General features: G+C 41.5%; 1 protein-coding gene across 2 annotated transcripts; it reads left to right on the forward strand.

The window, feature by feature from the left end:
• Nucleotides 1-1701: 1701 nt before the first annotated feature.
• On the forward strand, nucleotides 1702-16999 carry LOC121557812 (gastrula zinc finger protein XlCGF57.1). Of its 2 annotated transcripts, none has more exons than XM_041871282.2 (7): nucleotides 1702-2313; nucleotides 8566-8754; nucleotides 11382-11558; nucleotides 12019-12252; nucleotides 12759-12968; nucleotides 13057-13272; nucleotides 13462-16999. In XM_041871282.2, exons 2-7 carry the CDS (start codon nucleotides 8742-8744, stop codon nucleotides 14427-14429), a joined length of 1818 nt encoding a protein of 605 aa, XP_041727216.1. In that variant the 5' UTR covers nucleotides 1702-2313; nucleotides 8566-8741; the 3' UTR covers nucleotides 14430-16999. The 2 variants fall into 2 exon arrangements, with proteins under 2 accessions (XP_041727216.1, XP_045069133.1); XM_045213198.1 differs by having other exon boundaries at nucleotides 8569-8754.
• The last annotated feature ends 6327 nt before the right edge of the window (nucleotides 17000-23326 follow it).

The raw sequence follows: 23326 nt of genomic DNA on the forward strand, positions 1-23326 counted from the left end.
GGTTACATCCTAATAGGAGTTTTAGGTTGCTAGGTTACATCCTAATTGCAATTTTAGAGAGCTAGGTTACATCCTAATAGGAGTTTTAGGTTGCTAGGTTACATCCTAATAGGAGTTTTAGAGAGCTAGGTTACATTCTAATAGGAGTTTTAGGTTGCTAGGTTACATCCTAATTGCAATTTTAGAGAGCTAGGTTACATCCTAATAGGAGTTTTAGGTTGCTAGGTTACATCCTAATAGGAGTTTTAGAGAGCTAGGTTACATCCTAATTGCAATTTTAGAGAGCTAGGTTACATCCTAATAGGAGTTTTAGGTTGCTAGGTTACATCCTAATATGAGTTTTAGGTTGCTAGGTTACATCCTAATAGGAGTTTTAGAGAGCTAGGTTACATCCTAATAGGAGTTTTAGGTTGCTAGGTTACATCCTAATTGCAATTTTAGAGAGCTAGGTTACATCCTAATAGGAGTTTTAGGTTGCTAGGTTACATCCTAATAGGAGTTTTAGAGAGCTAGGTTACATTCTAATAGGAGTTTTAGAGAGCTAGGTTACATTCTAATAGGAGTTTTAGAGAGCTAGGTTACATCCTAATTGCAATTTTAGAGAGCTAGGTTACATCCTAATAGGAATTTTAGAGAGCTAGGTTACATCCTAATAGGAGTTTTAGAGAGCTAGGTTACATCCTAATAGGAGTTTTAGGTTGCTAGGTTACATCCTAATAGGAGTTTTAGGTTGCTAGGTTACATCCTAATAAGAGTTTTAGAGAGCTAGGTTACATCCTAATAGGAGTTTTAGAGCGCTAGGTTACATTCTAATAGCAGTTTTAGAGAGCTAGGTTATATCCTAATAGGAGTTTTAGGTTGCTAGGTTACATCCTAATAGGAGTTTTAGAGAGCTAGGTTACATCCTAATATGAGTTTTAGGTTGCTAGGTTACATCCTAATAGGAGTTTTAGGTTGCTAGGTTACATCCTACTAGGAGTTTTAGAGAGCTAGGTTACATCCTAATAGGAGTTTTAGGTTGCTAGGTTACATCCTAATAGGAGTTTTAGGTTGCTAGGTTACATCCTAATAGGAGTTTTAGGTTGCTAGGTTACATCCTACTAGGAGTTTTAGAGAGCTAGGTTACATCCTAATAGGAGTTTTAGAGAGCTAGGTTACATCCTAATAGCAATTATTGTTCAGATCTAGTTAAAAAATGTTTTAAATTAAAAACGTTCAAATACTATTGAGCCTGCCTGGAGTGCCAGATAGCCAGGTTGGTGGGGTGGCACTTTTGGGACAATCCCATTTGGTTCAAATGCTCCAGGCAACCTCAATAAAACACAGATAAAGCATTTGAATGATTTCAAATACTATTTGAACCCAGGTCTGCTATATTTCAGAGTATTGCACAGCATCTCCAGTCCAGAAACAATCCCTAGCTCCTGTCTGTGTTCCAAATGTCACCCTGTTCCCGATATAGTGCACCACGTTTGACCAGGACCCATACAGTCAGAAAGTAGGGCACTATATAGGGAATAGGGTGTCATTCCGGACAAAGACCATATGTGTTGACGTTGTTCCAGTAGATATGGAAGAAGAGGAGGAGAACCCGAACGGAGGCTAACCCAGGTAATAAAGTGCACTAGCCAGGGAATAGAATAGATGGATTTATTATCATTTGAACATTGATTGATTTGAAATGTATTCGGTCATTAAAAGTATTAGGCTGCTCCAGCCGGAGACAATGTTACATACGTTAACAATTATTCAGGAGAAAAAAACACAATAAAGCCCAAATGCTTATTTCCATTGTGGTCCTCTGAGAAGGTGAGATGGCAGGTGGCAATGATTCACACATTATTCCTCAATGCAATTTAAAACAACAACAGTATCATCAATTAGAAATATATACAACAATTTCAACAGCACAGAGGTGCCCGTTTTAAGAGTCGCCTCTTGAAAGAATAGCCTAACCCTAATTACACCATGACGTTACTTTTCAGATCGTTTTTAGGTGACACTTTAAACGGTTCCAGTTCCACAGAACTGCAACAGAGTCCAATAAAGAGCTTTTCTCTGTGGAGCTCTGGACTCTACCGGGAACCAAGGGAATAGAGCTCCCTCTGGTGGGGGCATTTATATTATATAGGGTTTTCCATCTTTTGGTTTGATGTTTTACAGGACTTGGTACTGTTAAAAGAGAAGAGGAGGGGGACGGAGAGGAAGAGGACAGAGAGGAAGAGGAGGAGGACCGAGAGGAGGAGGACAGAGAGGAGGACAGAGAGGAAGAGGAGGAAGAGGAGGAGGAGGTTGGGGATAGGACCAACCCAGGTAATCACTGATCAGAACATCCAGCGGGGAGCTACAGTATACTGAGCCCAGTTTCAGATGGCTAAAGCAGCGTCCCAAATGGCACCCAGTTCCCTATATATAGAGCACTACTTTAGAGAAGGACCCATGGGGCTGAGTAACTGGTTCTAGCGGTCATTCTTGGATGTACTAAACTGTGCTCCCTAACCAAATAACTGGTGATCAGTTTAAATTAAATAGAGGAGTTATCTTCCCTTTCTAACTTCCTACATACCAATGCATAGTGTTATATTACAGTATTATAAACTGGACCAATGCATAGTGTTATATTACAGTATTATAAACTGGACCAATGCATAGTGTTATATTACAGTATTATAAACTGGACCAATGCATAGTGTTATATACAGTATTATAAACTGGACCAATGCATAGTGTTATATACAGTATTATAAACTGGACCAATGCAGTTATATAGAGTATTATAAACTGGACCAATACATAGTGTTATATTACAGTATTATAAACTGGACCAATGCATAGTGTTATATATAGTATTATAAACTGGACCAATGCATAGTGTTATATTACAGTATTATAAACTGGACCAATGCATAGTGTTATATACAGTATTATAAACTGGACCAATGCATAGTGTTATATACAGTATTATAAACTGGACCAATGCATAGTGTTATATACAGTATTATAAACTGGACCAATGCATAGTGTTATATTACAGTATTATAAACTGGACCAATGCATAGTGTTATATACAGTATTATAAACTGGACCAATGCATAGTGTTATATTACAGTATTATAAACTGGACCAATGCATAGTGTTATATTACAGTATTATAAACTGGACCAATGCATAGTGTTATATTACAGTATTATAAACTGGACCAATGCATAGTGTTATATTACAGTATTATAAACTGGACCAATGCATAGTGTTATATACAGTATTATAAACTGGACCAATGCAGTTATATAGAGTATTATAAACTGGACCAATACATAGTGTTATATTACAGTATTATAAACTGGACCAATGCATAGTGTTATATATAGTATTATAAACTGGACCAATGCATAGTGTTATATTACAGTATTATAAACTGGACCAATGCATAGTGTTATATACAGTATTATAAACTGGACCAATGCATAGTGTTATATACAGTATTATAAACTGGACCAATACATAGTGTTATATTACAGTATTATAAACTGGACCAATGCATAGTGTTATATACAGTATTATAAACTGGACCAATGCATAGTGTTATATTACAGTATTATAAACTGGACCAATGCATAGTGTTATATACAGTATTATAAACTGGACCAATGCATAGTGTTATATTACAGTATTATAAACTGGACCAATGCATAGTGTTATATTACAGTATTATAAACTGGACCAATGCATAGTGTTATATTACAGTATTATAAACTGGACCAATGCATAGTGTTATATTACAGTATTATAAACTGGACCAATGCATAGTGTTATATTACAGTATTATAAACTGGACCAATGCATAGTGTTATATTACAGTATTATAAACTGGACCAATGCATAGTGTTATATTACAGTATTATAAACTGGACCAATGCATAGTGTTATATTACAGTATTATAAACTGGACCAATGCATAGTGTTATATTACAGTATTATAAACTGGACCAATGCATAGTGTTATATACAGTATTATAAACTGGACCAATGCATAGTGTTATATACAGTATTATAAACTGGACCAATGCATAGTGTTATATTACAGTATTATAAACTGGACCAATGCATAGTGTTATATACAGTATTATAAACTGGACCAATGCATAGTGTTATATTACAGTATTATAAACTGGACCAATGCATAGTGTTATATTACAGTATTATAAACTGGACCAATGCATAGTGTTATATTACAGTATTATAAACTGGACCAATACATACTGTTATATACAGTATTATAAACTGGACCAATGCATAGTGTTATATACAGTATTATAAACTGGACCAATGCATAGTGTTATATACAGTATTATAAACTGGACCAATGCATAGTGTTATATACAGTATTATAAACTGGACCAATGCAGTTATATACAGTATTATAAACTGGACCAATGCAGTTATATACAGTATTATAAACTGGACCAATGCAGTTATATACAGTATTATAAACTGGACCAATGCAGTTATATACAGTATTATAAACTGGACCAATACATAGTGTTATATACAGTATTATAAACTGGACCAATACATAGTGTTATATTACAGTATTATAAACTGGACCAATGCAGTTATATACAGTATTATAAACTGGACCAATGCATAGTGTTATATACAGTATTATAAACTGGACCAATGCATAGTGTTATATTACAGTATTATAAACTGGACCAATGCATAGTGTTATATTACAGTATTATAAACTGGACCAATGCATAGTGTTATATACAGTATTATAAACTGGACCAATGCATAGTGTTATATTACAGTATTATAAACTGGACCAATGCATAGTGTTATATTACAGTATTATAAACTGGACCAATGCATAGTGTTATATTACAGTATTATAAACTGGACCAATGCATAGTGTTATATACAGTATTATAAACTGGACCAATGCATAGTGTTATATTACAGTATTATAAACTGGACCAATGCATAGTGTTATATACAGTATTATAAACTGGACCAATGCAGTTATATACAGTATTATAAACTGGACCAATGCATAGTGTTATATACAGTATTATAAACTGGACCAATGCATAGTGTTATATTACAGTATTATAAACTGGACCAATGCATAGTGTTATATTACAGTATTATAAACTGGACCAATGCATATTGTTATATTACAGTATTATAAACTGGACCAATGCATAGTGTTGTATACAGTATTATAAACTGGACCAATGCATAGTGTTATATTACAGTATTATAAACTGGACCAATGCATAGTGTTATATACAGTATTATAAACTGGACCAATGCATAGTGTTATATACAGTATTATAAACTGGACCAATGCATAGTGTTATATACAGTATTATAAACTGGACCAATGCATAGTGTTATATACAGTATTATAAACTGGACCAATGCATAGTGTTATATACAGTATTATAAACTGGACCAATGCATAGTGTTATATACAGTATTATAAACTGGACCAATGCATAGTGTTATATACAGTATTATAAACTGGACCAATGCATAGTGTTATATTACAGTATTATAAACTGGACCAATGCATAGTGTTATATTACAGTATTATAAACTGGACCAATACATAGTGTTATATACAGTATTATAAACTGGACCAATGCATAGTGTTATATTACAGTATTATAAACTGGACCAATGCATAGTGTTATATACAGTATTATAAACTGGACCAATGCATAGTGTTATATACAGTATTATAAACTGGACCAATGCATAGTGTTATATACAGTATTATAAACTGGACCAATGCATAGTGTTATATACAGTATTATAAACTGGACCAATGCATAGTGTTATATACAGTATTATAAACTGGACCAATGCAGTTATATACAGTATTATAAACTGTACCAATGCATAGTGTTATATACAGTATTATAAACTGGACCAATACATAGTGTTATATACAGTATTATAAACTGGACCAATGCAGTTATATACAGTATTATAAACTGGACCAATGCATAGTGTTATATTACAGTATTATAAACTGGACCAATGCATAGTGTTATATTACAGTATTATAAACTGGACCAATGCATAGTGTTATATTACAGTATTATAAACTGGACCAATGCATAGTGTTATATTACAGTATTATAAACTGGACCAATGCATAGTGTTATATTACAGTATTATAAACTGGACCAATGCATAGTGTTATATACAGTATTATAAACTGGACCAATGCATAGTGTTATATACAGTATTATAAACTGGACCAATGCATAGTGTTATATTACAGTATTATAAACTGGACCAATGCATAGTGTTATATACAGTATTATAAACTGGACCAATGCATAGTGTTATATTACAGTATTATAAACTGGACCAATGCATAGTGTTATATTACAGTATTATAAACTGGACCAATGCATAGTGTTATATTACAGTATTATAAACTGGACCAATGCATAGTGTTATATACAGTATTATAAACTGGACCAATGCAGTTATATACAGTATTATAAACTGGACCAATGCAGTTATATACAGTATTATAAACTGGACCAATGCAGTTATATACAGTATTATAAACTGGACCAATACATAGTGTTATATACAGTATTATAAACTGGACCAATACATAGTGTTATATACAGTATTATAAACTGGACCAATACATAGTGTTATATTACAGTATTATAAACTGGACCAATGCAGTTATATACAGTATTATAAACTGGACCAATGCATAGTGTTATATACAGTATTATAAACTGGACCAATGCATAGTGTTATATTACAGTATTATAAACTGGACCAATGCATAGTGTTATATTACAGTATTATAAACTGGACCAATGCATAGTGTTATATTACAGTATTATAAACTGGACCAATGCATAGTGTTATATTACAGTATTATAAACTGGACCAATGCATAGTGTTATATACAGTATTATAAACTGGACCAATGCATAGTGTTATATACAGTATTATAAACTGGACCAATGCATAGTGTTATATTACAGTATTATAAACTGGACCAATGCATAGTGTTATATTACAGTATTATAAACTGGACCAATGCATAGTGTTATATTACAGTATTATAAACTGGACCAATGCATAGTGTTATATTACAGTATTATAAACTGGACCAATGCATAGTGTTATATTACAGTATTATAAACTGGACCAATGCATAGTGTTATATTACAGTATTATAAACTGGACCAATGCATAGTGTTATATACAGTATTATAAACTGGACCAATGCATAGTGTTATATACAGTATTATAAACTGGACCAATGCATAGTGTTATATTACAGTATTATAAACTGGACCAATGCATAGTGTTATATTACAGTATTATAAACTGGACCAATGCATAGTGTTATATTACAGTATTATAAACTGGACCAATGCATAGTGTTATATACAGTATTATAAACTGGACCAATGCATAGTGTTATATTACAGTATTATAAACTGGACCAATGCATAGTGTTATATTACAGTATTATAAACTGGACCAATGCATAGTGTTATATTACAGTATTATAAACTGGACCAATACATAGTGTTATATACAGTATTATAAACTGTACCAATGCATAGTGTTATATACAGTATTATAAACTGGACCAATGCATAGTGTTATATACAGTATTGTAAACTGGACCAATGCAGTTATATACAGTATTATAAACTGGACCAATGCAGTTATATACAGTATTATAAACTGGACCAATGCAGTTATATACAGTATTATAAACTGGACCAATACATAGTGTTATATACAGTATTATAAACTGGACCAATACATAGTGTTATATTACAGTATTATAAACTGGACCAATGCAGTTATATACAGTATTATAAACTGGACCAATGCAGTTATATACAGTATTATAAACTGGACCAATACATAGTGTTATATACAGTATTATAAACTGGACCAATACATAGTGTTATATTACAGTATTATAAACTGGACCAATGCAGTTATATACAGTATTATAAACTGGACCAATACATAGTGTTATATTACAGTATTATAAACTGGACCAATGCATAGTGTTATATACAGTATTATAAACTGGACCAATGCATAGTGTTATATTACAGTATTATAAACTGGACCAATGCATAGTGTTATATTACAGTATTATAAACTGGACCTATACATAGTGTTATATACAGTATTATAAACTGGGTGGTTCGAGCTCTGAATGGTGATTGGGTGACAGCCGTGGTATACCACGGGTATGACAAAACATTTATTTTTTCTGCTCTAATTACGTTGGTTACCAGTTTATAATAGCAATAAGGCACCTTGGGGGTTTGTGGTATATGGCCAATATACAACGGCTAATGGCTGTATCCAGGCAGTCCGCGTTGCGTCGTGAATAAGAACAGCCCTTAGCCGTGGTATATTGGCCGTATGCCACACCCCCCTCGGGCCTTATTGCTTAAGTATAGCATATAACATAGAAGACAAGAGTTGTATGTCCTCATCGTTTTCCTCCTGTGTTTAACCCCTGTAATGTTGTCATTGAAACAGCAGAGGGTGCCAGCTCAGACCGAGACAGACCGTTCCACTGCTCCCAGTGTGGTAAGAGGTTCACAGCACCAAGCAGCCTGAAGACACACATTCAGAGACACAGCGGAGAGAAACCCCACCGGTGCTCTGTCTGTGGGAAGCGCTTCCTGCGATCCACAGACCTGAAGAGACACCAGATGACCCACAAAGGTAATAGAGACCCACACACCTGGCGTCTCTCCTCACACACCTGGCGCCTCTCCCCACACACCTGGCGCCTCTCCTCACACACCTGGTGCCTCTCCTCACACACCTGGCGTCTCTCCTCACACACCTGGCGCCTCTCCTCACACACCTGGCGTCTCTCCTGACACACCTGGCGTCTCTCCTGACACACCTGGCACCTCTCCCCACACACCTGGCACCTCTCCTGACACACCTGGCGTCTCTCCTCACACACCTGGCGCCTCTCCTCACACACCTGGCGTCTCTCCTCACACACCTGGCGTCTCTCCTGACACACCTGGCGTCTCTCCTGACACACCTGGCACCTCTCCCCACACACCTGGCACCTCTCCCCACACACCTGGCGCCTCTCCTCACACACCTGGCGTCTCTCCTGACACACCTGGCGTCTCTCCTGACACACCTGACACCTCTCCCCACACACCTGGCGCCTCTCCTCACACACCTGGCGTCTCTCCTCACACACCTGAGATCTCTGCTGGAACACTGACATTGGTGTCTTGAAGAAACACTGACATTGGTGTCTTGAAGAAACACTGACATTGGTGTCTGTTTATCAGTTAAATAAGTTGATCTATACGGTGTAGTGGCATTTCCATGTAAAAGGACCCATGAGCACCAACATGTGAAGTTCATTGGAGCACGTCAAATGAAAGCAAAGAGTCTATATTTTTAAGAAATTAAGGCATTTATACATTTGAACCATTTTCCATCCCAAACAATTGGAATAAGCAAAGGCTTTGATTTATTTTTAAACAGATGGAAAAGGGGTCTACCAGAAAAAATATTAAAAGCTATTAGAAATACATGAAAACACAATAATGTTGAAGTAAAAACCCTGCCAACTAATATCAACCCTTATATTTAGTTTAGGTAAAAAACTGTCTGCCTTCTCTGTTTAAGAAACATTGCCTTGTGCCTTAAAAACCCACATATCTTTCAGATATTTTCACATTTCTCTCTCTCATGAGGAGGGGGGATAATGAAAGTTCACAGAAGTAACAAGTAATGGTAGACCTATCAATTAGTTATAGTGATTTGACTGGTATCAAATTTGTTTATGAATGATTAAAACTCGAAATTCTTTTACCCAAAAAAAAAGTAGGTAACAGAATTTCTGCAATTGAATAGGCTACAATGGGAAATCATAGTAGTCACAAACCACAGTTGGTTCACCTGCTACTGTCCTTCCTTCCACTGGTGTACTGTTATGTTCAGCTCATAGGGCAGGGTTCTTCAATTCCGGTCCTGGAGGGCCGAAACACCTCTGTTTTTCATCCTCTCCTTCTAATCAGGGGCTAATTCAGACCTGGGACACCAGGTGAGTGCAATTAACTACCAGGTAGAAATAAAAAACAGAAGTGTTTCGGCCCTCCAGGACCGGAATTGAAGAACCCTGTCATAGGGTCTCCTGCTACTGTCCTTCCTTCCACGGACATTCTGTTATGTTCAGCTCATAACTGTCTGGACCACTCCCCCCCTCAAGTCTGGACCACCCCCCCCTCTCCCTCCCTCCCTCCCTCCCCCCCTCTCCTCTCCCTCCCTCCCCCCTCTCCTCTCCCTCCCTCCCCCCCTCCTCTCCCTCCCTCCCCCCTCCTCTCCCTCCCTCCCTCCCCCTCTCCTCTCCCTCCCTCCCCCTCCCTCCATCCCCCTCTCCTCTCCCTCCCCCCTCTCCCTCTCCTCTCCTCTCCCTGCCCTCTCCCTCCCTCCCTCCCTCCTCCCTCCTTCCCTCTCCTCTCCCTCCCTCTCCTCTCCCTCTCCTCCCCCCTCTCCCTCTCCCCCCTCTCCCTCCCCCTCTCTCCCTCCCCCTCTCTCTCCCCCCTCTCTCTCCCTCCCTCCCCTCTCTCTCCCTCCCTCTCCCCCTGAACTCTACTGTACTGAACTCTATTGTACTCTACTCTACTGTCCTTTGATATCCAAACTTGTGAAACATAACCGTCTATGATTGGTGCAGATTTGGTCCGGTTTGGACCAAACAAATGTGGTCTTGTTTTGTTGCAGAGCTCATTAAAATAATAGCCAGTGTGTAGAATAACACCCGAATATGTAAAGGAGGATATTGTATATTTCTACCTTTGCGTTCCTATTCAGGATACATCACCATGAAGAGCATGCCATTCATATCCATCATTATGCATTTCTGTGTTGTACAGATCAGGAATCCATGATGAAATTACGTTACTGCAATTCTGTTACTGGGTGTAAATCCACTTCACTCACTTCTTTCAAACTCAAGGTGCCCAATTCTTTCTGCAGAGTTTTGGAAAATGTGGTTACATAAAAAACTGAGGGAGATTTTACAAAAATTCTGTTACTTAACTTTGCATCTGCACAGTTCTTCCAGTAAATGTGTTTTTGTCAAATGTTCTGTGTAAATTGTTAAAAGTAGTCATTGTGCATAGAGTTGTATGGTTTGTTAAACTTTGAAATCAATGGTTTTTGTTCAGCATACATTTTACGTGAAAAGTCAGTCTCCATTCCGTTAAAATGGAATTGGCCATTGGTGCATAATACTGTATATGTACTGTTGGTGTGCTGTTCTCTCCTCTGTGTCCTGCAGCGTTTTAACCCCTGTAATGTTGTCATTAAAGCAGTCACCTCAGACAGACCGTACATCTGTTCTGAGTGTGGCAAGACGTTCACCTCGCCGACCAGCCTGAGGATCCACATGAAGATCCACAGCGAAGACAAACCCCACCAGTGTTCCGTCTGCGGGAAGCGCTTCCTGTGGTTATGTGTTCTGAAGAGACACCAGGTGGTGCACAAAGGTGAGGGAAACACCTGAAGTCTCTGCTGGAAGACTGTCCTGTGTGGCTCGTTGATACAACATGACCTTTGCAAGCCCAGGATTGCGTTCAAAATGACAGAACGGTGTGCAACGTTGAATTCAACGGAAACAGTACTGTACGACCAGTTGTGATTATGGAGGCTCAGAGGACAGTTAGCATAGGGTGTGATTATGGCGGCTCAGAGGACAGTTAGCATAGGGTGTGATTATGGAGGCTCAGAGGACAGTTAGCATAGGGTGTGATTATGGTGGCTCAGAGGACAGTTAGCATAGGGTGTGATTATGGAGGCTCAGAGGACAGTTAGCATAGGGTGTGATTATGGAGGCTCAGAGGACAGTTACCACAGGGTGTAGGTCTACTGTATGTGTACAGCTGCTGCTTGCTGTTCTCTCTTCTGTCTTGATGTGTTTTAATCCCTGTGATGTTGTCATTGAAACAGAGAGCGCCATCTCTGACCCAGACAGCCCAGTGGATCCTGAACAAGGGCAGAAGCCGTACCCTAACCCTGAAAGACTGTATCTCTGCTCAGAGTGTGGCAAGAGGTTCACCACAGCACCGTTACTGAAGTCACACATGAAGACGCACAGTGGAGAGATACACCACCAGTGCTCCGTCTGCGGGAAGTGTTTCCTGCGATTCCAGGACCTCAAGAGACACCAGGAGATCCACAAAGGTGAGAGAGACCCCCACACACACACACGAGTCGCACACTGTAGCAAACGTTTTGCAACGTAGCAAAAGGTTCTGCAACGGAAACCGTTAACTTCCGAAAGGAAAACGTTTTGTGCCAAAATTCTATTGGACAAATTCAGGTAGGTCCCCCTCCATTTTGTTTTGTTTGCTTCCATTTTGTTTCTAGTGAATAACACCCCTGAAGTCTCTGTTCACACACCTGAGTCATATTCATTAGGAACCAAACAGAAACAAATGGGGGGAGGGACTATCCAATAATAAAACGCTTGTTTTCGTTTTCCGTTAGCGAAACATTTTGCTACGGTGTGCAGTAATGAACAGGACCCTGAGATCTCTGCTGGAAGACAGGTGACTTGAAGAAACATCAACATAACCACACCAGTGCCTCTTTCAGTAAATTAGCTGGGTATTATGTGTATTCATCTGGAATAAACAGTCTTTTATTGACAATGCAGCATTTTAACCCCTGTAATGTTGTCATTGAAGGGGGCGCCAACTCTGACGCAGACAGCTCAGGGGAACTAGATCCGGAGAGACCGTTCCCCTGCTCTGTGTGTGGTAAGAGGTTCACCGCAGCCTTCAGACTTAAGGCACACATGAAGATCCACAGCGGAGAGAAACCCCACCAGTGCTCCGTCTGTGGCAAGGCCTTCCTTCGACCCTACGACCTTAAAAGACACCTGGTGACCCATAAAGGTGAGAGGAACACCAGGTTGGAGTTGTGCTTGCTATCCTCATCATTCTCCTCTGCGTTTTAACCCTTATAATGTTGTCATTGAAACAGGAGAGGGCACCAGCTCTGACCCTGACAGCCCAGGGGACCCTGACCAGGGGCTGAAACCGTATTTCTGCTCCCAGTGTGGTAAGAGGTTCACCGCAGCCAGCAGCCTGAAGACACACATGATGACGCACATAGGAAAGAAACCCCACCAGTGCTCCGTCTGTGGGAAGTGTTTCCTGCGATTCCAGGACCTGAAGAGACACCAGGTGATCCACAAAGGTAAGAGAGACCCACACACCTGGGTCGTGTTCACTAGGGAACCACACTGAAGCAAACGGGCAGAAACAGGGAGGGACTATCAGATCTTTTCCAATAAGAAACGCTTTGTTTGTGTTACGGTGTGCACCGATTCATTTCTCCTCTCCGTCTTGCAGTGTTTTAACCCTTGTAATGTTGTCATTAAAACAGGAGAGGGCGCCAGCACAGAGAAACCCCACCAGTGCTCTGTCTGCGAGGAGAGTTTCTTGAAGCTCGACGACTTGAACATTCATGTGACGATCCACACAGGAGAGAAGACCAAGCACATCTGCCAACCTTGTGGGAAGACCTTCACTCTGCTGCAGGACCTGAAGACTCACCAGCGCAGCCATACAGGAGAGAAACCGTACCACTGCTCCAAGTGCCCGGTGAGCTTTGGCAACCTGTTGGAGTACAGGGAGCACAAGCAGACACACAACAACAAGAAACCGTACCTCTGTGACCAATGCGGCCAGACATTCACCCACTTCTACACCCTGAAGACCCACCGGTCGATCCACACAGGGGAGAACCTCCTCCATTGCTCCTACTGCGGGAGGGGCTTCACTCAGAAAACGTCCTTGGCTACCCACATACTGACCCACACCAAGGAAAAACCGCACAGTTGCTCTGTGTGTGGCCAACGTTTTGCCAGAAGCGAAAGCCTGAAGAAACACAAGAGGATACACATGGAAGAGGTCCGCCACCACATGTGCGAGTGCGGGAAGAGTTTCCCGGACATGAAAAGGCTGGAGGTGCACGCGAGAATGCACTACAAGAGCCTGGAAAAGAAGTACTGCTGCTCGTACTGCGGGAGAACGTTCCTACGGGACGGGGATCTAAAGAGTCACCAGAGAACACACACCGGCGAGAAACCCTTCGTCTGCGCCACATGCGGGAAAAGTTTCGCCCAGTCTGGGAACTTGAGAGTGCATCAGATCAAGCACACTAAAGAGAGGCCGTACCCTTGTACTGTCTGTGATAAGGGGTTCACCACCTCGGGGAGTCTGAAGGTGCACATGAGGAGGTTTCATACAGGGGAGAAGCCGTACGTCTGTAGCCTGTGTGGGAAAGGGTTCATTGTACCCAAAGCACTAAAGACACACCAACAGAAACATATGAAAGAGACTACCGTCTAGGTGGACGGGAGATAGGAAGAGACTATGATTTGTCTTTCTGTGATTCCTCGCTCCACTCTCCTCTCAACTGTAATGGAGAAGATCCAAGGTCCCCTCCCTCCTCTCTGACTTTCTTCTTCAATGCATTTTGAGAAGGAGGCTAAGAGAGAGAATGTGAGGAATCAGGGAATGATGAATTGAGAATGTGTCCAGGCCTCAATGGCCAAAGTACTGCTGGTGGTTTCCCTACTGCTCTCATTGAGGATATGTTTATTTTTTTCTAAATAAAAGTCCTCCACATGCATCCATGCTCTACATGTGCCATTAGACATCACACTCACCATGACTGAATTAGCTAGTGGTTAGTTTAGTGATACAACCTCAAAAATAGCTTCTGTAGAGTATCTTAATGCCAGATATGAGTTGACAGGATGATGTGATTATGTATGACACTATGCATTATGACAGAATGATATGATTATGTATGACATGATATGACACTATGCATTATGACAATAATACATTCTAACTGTGACACGTGTTGCTCTTTGCCGGAGGTTGAGACGTGGATAAATGCTAAAAGCAAGCAATTAAGACCATATCTGGCTGGCAAATTGGGTGTTACACAATCAGACATAAGTCATCCATGACCCCGCTATGATACACAACCTGACATGATGTCTCCACTCACCATGGCTGGAGGCTATTGACATGATGTCTCCACTCACCATGGCTGGAGGCTATTGACATGATGTCTCCACTCACCATGGCTGGAGGCTATTGACATGATGTCTCCACTCACCATGGCTGGAGGCTATTGACATGATGTCTCCACTCACCATGGCTGGAGGCTATTGACATGATGTCTCCACTCACCATGGCTGGAGGCTATTGACATGATGTCTCCACTCACCATGGCTGGAGGCTATTGACATGATGTCTCCACTCACCATGGCTGGAGGCTATTGACATGATGTCTCCACTCACCATGGCTGGAGGCTATTGACATGATGTCTCCACTCACCATGGCTGGAGGCTATTGACATGATGTCTCCACTCACCATGGCTGGAGGCTATTGACATGATGTCTCCACTCACCATGGCTGGAGGCTATTGACATGATGTCTCCACTCACCATGGCTGGAGGCTATTGACATGATGTCTCCACTCACCATGGCTGGAGGCTATTGACATGATGTCTCCACTCACCATGGCTGGAGGCTATTGACATGATGTCTCCACTCACCATGGCTGGAGGCTATTGACATGATGTCTCCACTCACCATGGCTGGAGGCTATTGACATGATGTCTCCACTCACCATGGCTGGAGGCTATTGACATGATGTCTCCACTCACCATGGCTGGAGGCTATTGACATGATGTCTCCACTCACCATGGCTGGAGGCTATTGACATGATGTCTCCACTCACCATGGCTGGAGGCTATTGACATGATGTCTCCACTCACCATGGCTGGAGGCTATTGACATGATGTCTCCACTCACCATGGCTGGAGGCTATTGACATGATGTCTCCACTCACCATGGCTGGAGGCTATTGACATGATGTCTCCACTCACCATGGCTGGAGGCTATTGACATGATGTCTCCACTCACCATGGCTGGAGGCTATTGACATGATGTCTCCACTCACCATGGCTGGAGGCTATTGACATGATGTCTCCACTCACCATGGCTGGAGGCTATTGACATGATGTCTCCACTCACCATGGCTGGAGGCTATTGACATGATGTCTCCACTCACCATGGCTGGAGGCTATTGACATGATGTCTCCACTCACCATGGCTGGAGGCTATTGACATGATGTCTCCACTCACCATGGCTGGAGGCTAATGACATGATGTCTCCACTCACCATGGCTGGAGGCTATTGACATGATGTCTCCACTCACCATGGCTGGAGGCTATTGACATGATGTCTCCACTCACCATGGCTGGAGGCTAATGACATGATGTCTCCACTCACCATGGCTGGAGGCTATTGACATGATGTCTCCACTCACCATGGCTGGAGGCTATTGACATGATGTCTCCACTCACCATGGCTGGAGGCTATTGACATGATGTCTCCACTCACCATGGCTGGAGGCTATTGACATGATGTCTCCACTCACCATGGCTGGAGGCTATTGACATGATGTCTCCACTCACCATGGCTGGAGGCTAATGACATGATGTCTCCACTCACCATGGCTGGAGGCTATTGACATGATGTCTCCGCTCACCATGGCTGGAGGCTATTGACATGATGTCTCCGCTCACCATGGCTGGAGGCTAATGACATGATGTCTCCACTCACCATGGCTGGAGGCTATTGACATGATGTCTCCACTCACCATGGCTGGAGGCTAATGACATGATGTCTCCACTCACCATGGCTGGAGGCTATTGACATGATGTCTCCACTCACCATGGCTGGAGGCTATTGACATGATGTCTCCACTCACCATGGCTGGAGGCTATTGACATGATGTCTCCACTCACCATGGCTGGAGGCTATTCAAATCAAATCAAATGTTATTTGCCACATGCGCCGAATACAACAGGTAGACCTTACCGTGAAATGCTTACTTACAGCCCTTAACCAACAATGCATTTATTTCTTAATAAAAAAGTAAAATAAACCAACAACAACAAAAAAGTGTTGAGAAAAAAAGTATAAAAAAATAACAGTAGGGAGGCTATATATACAGGGGGGTACTGGTGCAGAGTCAATGTGTGGGGGCACCGGCTAGTTGAGGTAATATGTACATGTGGGTAGAGTTAAAGTGACTATGCATAAATAATTAACAGAGTAGCAGCAGCGTAAAAAGATGGGGTGGGGGTGCAAATAGTCCGGGTAGAGACATCCATTGACATGATGTCTCCACTCACCATGGCTGGAGGCTTTGACATGATGTCTCCACTCACCATGGCTGGAGGCTATTGACATGTCTCCATGGCTGTAGGCTATTTTATGTTTCAAGACTTGACATAAATATTTACATCTAAATGTATATACACTGAACAAAAATATACAATTTAGAAGATTTTACTGAGTTACAGTTCATATAAGGAAATCAGTCAACTGAAATAAATAGATAACGCCCTAATCGATGGATTTCACGACTGGGAATAAAAAAAAAAATTTAAGGTAGGGGCATGGATCAGAAAACCAGTCAGTATTTTGGTGTGACCATCATTTGTCTCATCCAGCGTGACACATCTCCTTCCCATAGAGTTGATCAGGCTGTTGATTGTGGCCTGTGGAATGTTGTCCCACTCCTCTTCAATGGCTGTGCCAAGTTGGCGGGGGAACTGGAACATGCTGTCGATCCAGAGCATCCCAAACATGCTCAATGGGTGACATGTCTGGTGAGTATGCAGGCAATGGAAGAACTGGGACATTTTCAGCTTCCAGGAATTGTGTACAGATCCTTTCGACATGGGGCCGTGCATTATGATTCTGAAACATGAGGTGATGGCGGCGGATGAATGGCAGGAGAATTGGCCTCAGGATCTCATCACGGTATCTCTGTGCATTGAAATTGCCATCGATAAAATACAGTCGTGTTCGTTGTCCGTAGCTTATGCCTGCCCATACCATAGCCCCACCGCCACCATGGGGCACTCTGTTCACAACGTTGACATCAGCAAACCGCTCGCCCACACGACGCCATACACGTGGTCTGCGGTTGTGATGCTGGTTGGACGTACTGCCAAATTCTCTAAAAGGACATTGGATGCGGCTTATGGTAGAGAAAATAACATTACATTCTCTGGCAACAGCTCTGGTGGACATTCCTGCAGTCAGCATGCCAATTGCATGCTCCCTCAAAACTTGAGACATCTGTGGCTCATAAAACATGGGACCAACACTTTACATGTTGCATTTATAGTTTGGTTCAGTGTATATACAGTGTTCAGACCCCATGGCTTTTTCCACATTTTGTTACGTTAGCCTTATTCTAAAAAAATTTTTATTTTTTTAATTATAGCAATCTACACACAATACCCCATAATGACAAAGCAAAAACAGGTTTTTATAAATTTTTGCAAATATATTAAAAATAAAACTGATATCAAATTTACATAAGTATTCAGACCCTTTACTCAGTACTTTGTTGTAGCACCTTTGGCAGTGATTACAGTGTCCAGTCTTCTTGGGTATGACGGTACAAGCTTGACACACCTGTATTTGGGGAGTTTCCCCGATCCTTCTCTGCAGATCCTCTCAAGCTCTGTCAGGTTGGATGGGGAGCGTCGCTGCACAGCTATTTTCAGGTCTCTCCAGAGATGTTTGATCGGGTTCAAGTCGGGGCTCTGGTTGGGCCACTCATGGACATTCAGAGACTTTTCCCGAAGCCCCTCCTGCGTTGTCTTGGCTGTGTGCTTAGGGTCGTTGTCCTGTTGGAAGGTGAACCTTCGCCCTAGTCTGAGGTCCTGAGTGCTCTGCAGCAGGTTTTCATCAATGATCTCTGTACTTTGCTCCGTTCATCTTTCCCTCGATCCTGACTAGTCTCCCAGTCCCTGCCGCTGAAAAACATCCCCACAGCATGATGCTGCCACCACCATGCTTCACTGTAGGGATGGTGCCAGGTTTCCTCCAGATGTGACGCTTGGCATTCAGGGAATCTTGTTTCTCATGGCCTGAGAGTCCTTTAGGTGCCTTTTGGCAAACTCCAAGCAGGCTGTCATGTGCCTTTTACTGAGGAGTGGCTGGCCACTCTACCATAAAGGCCTGATTGGTGGAGTGCTGCAGAGATGGTTGTCCTTCTGGAAGGTTCTCACATCTCCACAGAGGAACTCTGGAGCTCTGTCGGAGTGACCATCGGGTTCTTGGTCACCTCCCTGACCAAGGCCCTTCTTCCCCGATTGCTCAGTTTGGCCGGGCGGCCAGCTCTAGGAAGTTAAATTATTCCATTTAAGAATGATGGAGGCCACTGTGTTCTTGGGGGCCTTCAATGCTGCAGAAATGTTTTGGTACCCTTCCCCAGATCTGTGCCTCGACACAATCCTGTTTCGGAGCTCTACAGACAATTCCTTCAACCTCATGGCTTGGTTTTTGCTCTGACATGCACTGTCAACTGTGGGGCCTTATCTAGACAGGACTGTGCCTTTCCAAATCATTAAATGTGCAAAAACCTGTTTTCACTTTGTAATTATGGGGTATTGCGTGTAGATTGATGAGAAACATAAATCGAAGCCATTTTAGAATAAGGCTGTAACGTAACAAAATGTGGAAAAAGTCAAGGGGTCTGAATACTTTCCGAATGCACTGTATGATTGGCAAAATTCATTATTTTACAGTGTGATAACTAATGTACTAAGTTAGCTTGCCAGCTATCTTCATATTGCTATCCAACATTGTTCCAATCAGGGAAATTCACGGTAGCCATCATCAACCATGTAGCTAGCTAGCAAAGTTGGCTAGCTAGCTACCTTGACATTGCTAACGTTAGCTACCTTTCTGGCTGACAACAAGGTGAATATTTTTTATTACAATCTAAAAATGAGAATTATACCCAGTGTATAATATTTGTAGTACCTGTTCTGGAGACTTTATTGCTAAAATGGAATCATCTTCAATCTTGTCCATAACTGTTATCGCAGCCGCATCCACAGTCTCAAATTTCCTGACTCTGGGTTGTCACTAGTTACCACAGCCACAAAGTCTCAGCGCGGATGTTGATGCTATGTCATCCCAGCAGCAACTACCAATGTAAACTGGGGATTCTGTGATATTGTGTTCAAATCTAGAAAAGAATACTGCCTTCTTTGCCAGAGGGGTCTCCAAAATCACCTGTACACACAGTTACGCAGTGCAGCTTTAAAACAATTGTTTACAAGACAAGAGACAGCAACTGAAGAGGCCAGATGGTTTGGGATGAGTTGGACGGCAGAGTGAAGGAAAAGCAGCCAACAAGTGCTCAGCATATGTGGGAACTCCTTCAAGACTGTTGGAAAAGCATTCCAGGTGAAGCTGGTTGAGAGAATGCCAAGAGTGTGCAAAGCTGTCATCAAGGCAAAGGGTGGCTACTTTGAAGAATCTCAAATATAAAATATATTTTGATTTTTTTAACACTTTTTTGGTTACTACATGATTCCATATGTGTTATTTCATAGTTTTGATGTCTTCACTATTATTCCATAGGGCAGCGCACAATTGGCCCAGAGTCGTCCGGGTTTGGCCGGTGTAGGCCGTCATTGTAAATAAGAATTTGTTCTTAACTGACTTGCCTAGTTAAATAAAGGTTAAATAAAATAAAATAAATACAAATTCTACAATGTAGAAAATAGTAAAAATAAAGGTAAACCCTGGAATGAGTAGGTGTGTCAACTTTTGACTGGTACTGTACACCAACTCAAAAAAACGGAATACTTGAGTATCCCGAATAATAACGGGATATTGGTGTGCTTGTAAACGTGGTCAATTAGATGACAGCTGGCTAACTAGCTACCAAACAAACATCACAGGTCAACCACTACTCTGAAATGAAGATACAGTTTAAGTCGGAAGTTACACTAAGGTTGGAGTCATTAAAACTAGTTTTTCAACCACTCCACAAATTTCTTGTTAACAAACTATAGTTTTGGCAAGTCAGTTAGGACATCTACTTTGTGCATGACACAAAGTAATCTTTCCAACAATTGTTTACAGACAGATTATTTCACTTATAATTCACTGTTTCACAATTCCAGTGGGTCAGAAGTTTACATACACTAAGTTGACTGTGCCTTTAAACAGCTTGGAAAATTCCAGAAAATGATGTCATGGCTTTAGAAGCTTCTGATAGGCTAATTGACATAATTTGAGTCAATTGGAGGTGTACCTGTGGATGTATTTCAAGGCCTACCTTCAGAATCAGTGCCTCTTTGCTTGACATTATGGGAAAATCAAAATAAATCAGCCAAGACCTCAGAAAACAATTGTAGACCTCCACAAGTCTGGTTCATCCTTGGGAGCAATTTCCAAACGCCTGAAGGTACCACGTTCATCTGTACAAACAATAGTATGCAAGTATAAACACCATGGGATCACACAGCCGTCATACCGCTCAGGAAGGAGACGCGTTCTGTCTCCTAGAGATGAATGTACTTTGGTGCGAAAAGTGCAAATAAATCCCAGAACAACAGCAAAGGACCTTGTGAAGATGCTGGAGGAAACAGGTACAAAAGTATCTATATCCACAGTAAAACGAGTCCTATATCGACATAACCTGAAAGGCCGCTCAGCAAGGAAGAAGCCACTGCTCCAAAACCGCCATAAAAAAGCCAGACTACGGTTTGCAACTGCACATGGGGACAAAGATCGTACTTTTTGGAGAAATGTCCTCTGGTCTGATGAAACAAAAATAGAACTGTTTGGCCATATTGACCATCGTCATGTTTGGAGGAAAAAGGGGAAGGCTTGCAAGCCGAAGAACTCCATCCCAACCGTGAAGCACGGGGGAGTGGCAGCATCATGCTGTGGGGGTGCTTTGCTGCAGGAGGGACTGGTGCACTTCACAAAATAGATGGCATCATGAGGAAGGAAAATGATGTGGATATATTGAAGCAACATCTCAAGATCAGTCAGGAAGTTAAAGCTTGGTCGCAAATGGGTCTTCCAAATGGACAATGACCCCAAGCATACTTCCAAAGTTGTGGCAAAATGGCTTAAGGACAACAAAGTCAAGGTATTGGAGTTGCCATCACAAAGCCCTGACCTCAATCCTATAGAAAAGTTGTTGGCAGAACTGAAAAAGCATGTGCGAACAAGGAGGCCTACAAACCTGACTCAGTTACACCAGCTCTGTCAGGAGGAATGGGCCAAAATTCACCCAACTTATTGTGGGAAGCTTGTGGAAGGCTACCCGAAACGTTTGACCCAAGTTAAACAATTTAAAGGCAATGCTACCAAATACGAATTGAGTGTATGTAAACTTCTGACCCACTGGGAATGTGATGAAAGAAATAAAAGCTGAAATAAATCACTCTCTACTATTATTCTGACATTTCACATTCTTAAAAAATAAAGTGGTGATCCTAACTGACCTAAGACAGGGAATTTTTACTAGGATTAAATGTCAGGAATTGTGAAAAACTGAGTTAAAATGTATTTGGCTAAGGTGTATGTAAACTTCCGACTTCAACTGTAGCTAACTAACTAGGTACACAAACGGGTTGGCTTGGAGTGGTACGCTACCTAGATAATCGCTAATGGCAAACTGACTAATCGCTAAGTTAATAAATGAACTAATACCATCTAACCTTACACATTAAAAACCCACCACCCTTACTCCACTAAATCGTATACGATCACGTTTCTCTCTATTATGCGTGGGACTACCTGGGAACAGATTTCCTTTTCCGTCTATTATGTCCAATAATAACAGCCCCGCGGGCCGCCAGTTGGAACATCCTGCCTTGTGATAATATTGCACTTCTCCTGACATCCATCTTGTTCTTGCCCTCATCAAGGGACTCCATTTTCCCGACCTTCCTGAAAAAGTGTACAAAAATGCACTGATGTGGGTAGGAGGTCAACCAACATAATACACTGCAATGAAGAAGAGGCATTACACAGACAGTTGGTTCTGTTTACATTTATAATTCAATTCAAGGATACTTGACAATATTTTTACAAACAGGTTACATCCAGATTATTACATTTTACATTTTAGTCATTTAGCAGACGCTCTTATCCAGAGCGACTTACAGTTAGTGAATGCATACATTATATATATTTTTCCAACCCCCTGTGGGAATCGAACCCACAACCCTGGCGTTGCAAACGCCATGCTCTACCAACTGAGCTACATCCCTGCCGGCCATTCCCTCCCCTACCCTGGACGACGCTGGGCCAATTGTGCGCCGCCCCATGGGTCTCCCGGTCGCGGCCAGCTACGACAGAGCCTGGATTCGAACCAGGATCTC

Source organism: Coregonus clupeaformis, unplaced genomic scaffold, assembly GCF_020615455.1.
Source record: "Coregonus clupeaformis isolate EN_2021a unplaced genomic scaffold, ASM2061545v1 scaf0087, whole genome shotgun sequence".
Taxonomy (NCBI): Eukaryota; Metazoa; Chordata; class Actinopteri; order Salmoniformes; family Salmonidae; genus Coregonus; species Coregonus clupeaformis.